Raw genomic sequence first — 3,196 nt, 5'->3', positions numbered from 1 at the left:
TTGAGGTTAATATATGAAAACAAAGCCATGTACTATTCAGGGTGGAGGACAACGCCGATCCTCCTCTTCTCTGTAGGAGGGTATAGATGGCTTCGGCTCACCCAGTAGCTATTTCAGGTTGTCCAGCAGGGAAACTCAGAAAGTCCCTGCATTCATCATGACTGTACTGAAGCCCCCAAGAAACCCAGTGCGGCTCCTCACAGCCCTCAAGATGATTTCCGACCTTGCCACCTAAAGTGTGGCCCATGGACCAGCAGCATCAGCATGACCTGCAGGTTGTGAGAAATGCAGCACCCCAGACCCCCCACTCCCATCCACTTGTATCCAAAGTCTTCTCTATATTAGTGAGCGGAAGGGAGGACTGAGGACACAGTAGCCAAGCTCATCACTGTGACTTGTTAGGAGTTGTGCTGGAGCGCTCGTTCTCTACACCGCCTTCCCATAACTCCTACCTATCTCTTTTGGTTTTTAATTAGGACATTCACTTGCATTTAAAAATACCTGCAAGATCTCCCCCATCCCCCAAATCTCCACTGTCTACTTTTCGTTCTTCTTAGATGACGCGCTGCTCTTGCCTCTTTCTTCGCTTTCTCTTGCACCACAACACTTAGCAGTTATTATCCGTGCCACGGACCTTCAGGATACCTCTGTGCAAGGGCAGACCGAAGACCGAGCAATGGCATGGAAAACGGGACACCTCAGATGGACCGCGGGGCTGTCCTTGGTGACAGAGTACTGCTCTTTAACACGTGCTGTAGTAATGACATGATCGCCTTCTGTCCGGGGCCTTCACTTCGAAACAGAGCACTGAGGTCGGGGAGGAAAACCATATGAGGATGTTGAGCCCTGGCTGCTCTGGGTGGTAGCTGTGGCCTTTAGGAGTTTACTATCGTTTGCTTAAACAGCAGTGACTCGCCTCAAATTTCCCATAGATAGTGACCAACTCGTCTGAAATCCAAATAGAGTTGCTAATGGTCAGCCCTTTCCTCACCAGTTCCACTTATCCTTAAAAATGTATCACTCAGGAAATGCTTTTACAGAAAAATTGTGGCAAGACCCTTTGTTCCCGAGGAAAGACCTGCTCTAGCCCCAGAAGATGACTCCAGCGTCCACCTGGGACAGTGGAAACATTGGGCATGAAGACACTTAATAAAAGGACACTTTAAAAAGAAGGGGGCAGGAAAGATGGAAGGCAGGAGGTGCAGGCACTCAGACAGCTGCCCTCAACCCCACCCAGGATGGGCCACGGAATAGTGTTCCCATTACCCTGAATGCAGTGCTTTTTCTACCCCAGCATAGTCAGCACCCATTTCTGCATTGTTCTAAAACCCTTTCCCTATGCAAGAAGCAGTTCAAAGGGAAGGAAACCGTCTTAGGAGAGGAGGTACTGGGCACACATCTGACAGCTATGCTACCAGCAGGCAGGCCTCACCCAGCTCAGCACAGCACCCCCATGCTGTTTCAGAGAGAAGGAATGGGTGTGTGGATCTCTGTAACTTCTCACGGTGAGGGAAGTGGGTGTTGGATGGTGCAAGGAGCTAGCCAAGCGACTCTAATGACTGGCTTTGCCCCACAGTGCAGTTGCCAGAAGGGAGCAGCCGTGGGATGGCCAACATTTGTATTCGAAATGTTAGGAAATGTTCCTTCTGACCTTTCCCAGGGGCTAGAGGGCCACGGTTCCTGACCTGTGTCCTTTCTTTGCCTTCAGGTCCACATTGGCCAACTGTATTCAACTGACAAGCTGATCATTGAGAATCGAGACATGCCCAGGACCTAGCAAGCCGGGGACCAGCCACCAGCGGCGGCCAGGGACCACCTTCAGCATCCACTCTCTGTTCGAGATGGGGGCTCCCAAAACCAGCTTACAATAGCCTTTTGCGCTGCCTGCCCTGTGGGAGCTGATTAACCAAGTCACGTTTGCGTTCTGTTGCAGCCTTAGTGAAAAAGGATGGCTGTGACTCCTTGGTTCACGTGTTAGAATGGAGAGCTGGAGTTTGTTCAGAATAGTGCTGTGTGTTACCACGTCTCCCCTCCACCCCACTCCTGTCTTGTAGCTCATGACCATTGTGTATAGCATTTCTACATGTTGTTTCTTGGTCCTTGACAATAAAAAGAATTATCTCCCTGAGCCTTTCACACCAGATAAACCCCTCCCGATTAATGCATTTTCATTTTCTACTGACAGAAGGCCTGGAGAGGGCTGTTGGGGGCCCTCAGGGAGGGTTCGACCCGAGAAAAGAAGTGCCTTGGTGAAGGCAAGTCCAAGCCCCACTTGAGACTGGGGGCAGTGTGGAGTAGGGCAGGGCTGCGAGGGTACACAGTGCACCCTGTAACGTATACCTGAACCAGTACAACAACGGTGACGGGTGTGTAGGTACACGCCCAGAGATGGCGCACTGCAGATCAGCAACCTTAGCCCCACCTGGGAGCTTGCTGGAAATGCAGGCTCAAGCCCCTCCCAACACCTGGTAAAGGAGAGCCCCCAGCCTGATCCAGGCCCAGGACAACCCCCATACCCTGAAGCCGGGAACGTGCTGCGCAGCACTGGTGCCCACATCTGGCTGGTGGACAGAAGCACCTGGAGAGTTGGAGCGCTTTTTAAAAAGACGTCTCAGCACTTCGCTCTCTGCAGATTCTGACTCAGTAAGTGAGAGGTGAGGCACATTTTCCTCTCTTTCTAAAGCTCTGCCAGTGTTTTTCATGTTTAACCAGTTGGGGACCCCTGCTCTTTAAGCATATTACAGGTAATAAAGATATTATTTGTATGCTTTTATTCTTGGAAACAGATTCATTCCAAACATAGAAAGAATGTATTAAATAACTTGCTTGTCATCTGGGGAGTTTACGAGGGACCAGACCCGTCAAAGTGGTTTCTTGTTTCCCTTTGCATACAGTGCTGAGTGGATTTGGTATCTGTGTGTTAAGGTTTGGAACAGGCTCATATAAATAGCACCGGTCCTGGAATAGCTGCAGCACTGTAACCCCCTCATTTTAACTCTCACAGTCATGGGAGTGGGCACGCGCAGTCTGAGCCCACGTTCTTCTCACCCTCACGTGAGAACCCATGTCTTCTGCTGTCTTCCAGAGAGCATAGATTTGCTCCAGTGATGCATTCAAGTAGATGTAACATGTAGCCATTCTGTTTGGCAGTACAACCTTTGATTTCCGGATAAAGTCTTTTTTTTATTATTATTGA

The 3,196-nt window shown here is 49.9% G+C and overlaps 1 protein-coding gene across 3 annotated transcripts in view; it reads left to right on the top strand.

The window, feature by feature from the left end:
- Positions 1 to 3,196, top strand: part of LYRM4 (LYR motif containing 4) — a 216,047-nt gene that overhangs the window by 164,694 nt on the left and 48,157 nt on the right. For 2 of the 3 annotated variants that reach the window (XM_011984589.1, XM_011984588.1), the window contains one exon: positions 1,709 to 2,773. The exons of the other annotated variant lie outside the window; for it this stretch is intronic. In XM_011984589.1, coding sequence (XP_011839979.1) covers positions 1,709 to 1,777 — 69 coding nt within the window. In that variant the 3' untranslated portion in view covers positions 1,778 to 2,773. Of the gene's footprint in view, positions 1 to 1,708; positions 2,774 to 3,196 lie in introns of those variants that run through there. 3 annotated transcript variants of the gene reach the window in all.

The sequence above is a fragment of the Mandrillus leucophaeus genome, unplaced genomic scaffold (genome assembly GCF_000951045.1).
Source record: "Mandrillus leucophaeus isolate KB7577 unplaced genomic scaffold, Mleu.le_1.0 Scaffold27, whole genome shotgun sequence".
NCBI lineage: Eukaryota > Metazoa > Chordata > Mammalia > Primates > Cercopithecidae > Mandrillus > Mandrillus leucophaeus.
This window is presented reverse-complemented; position numbering and strand designations above follow the sequence as displayed.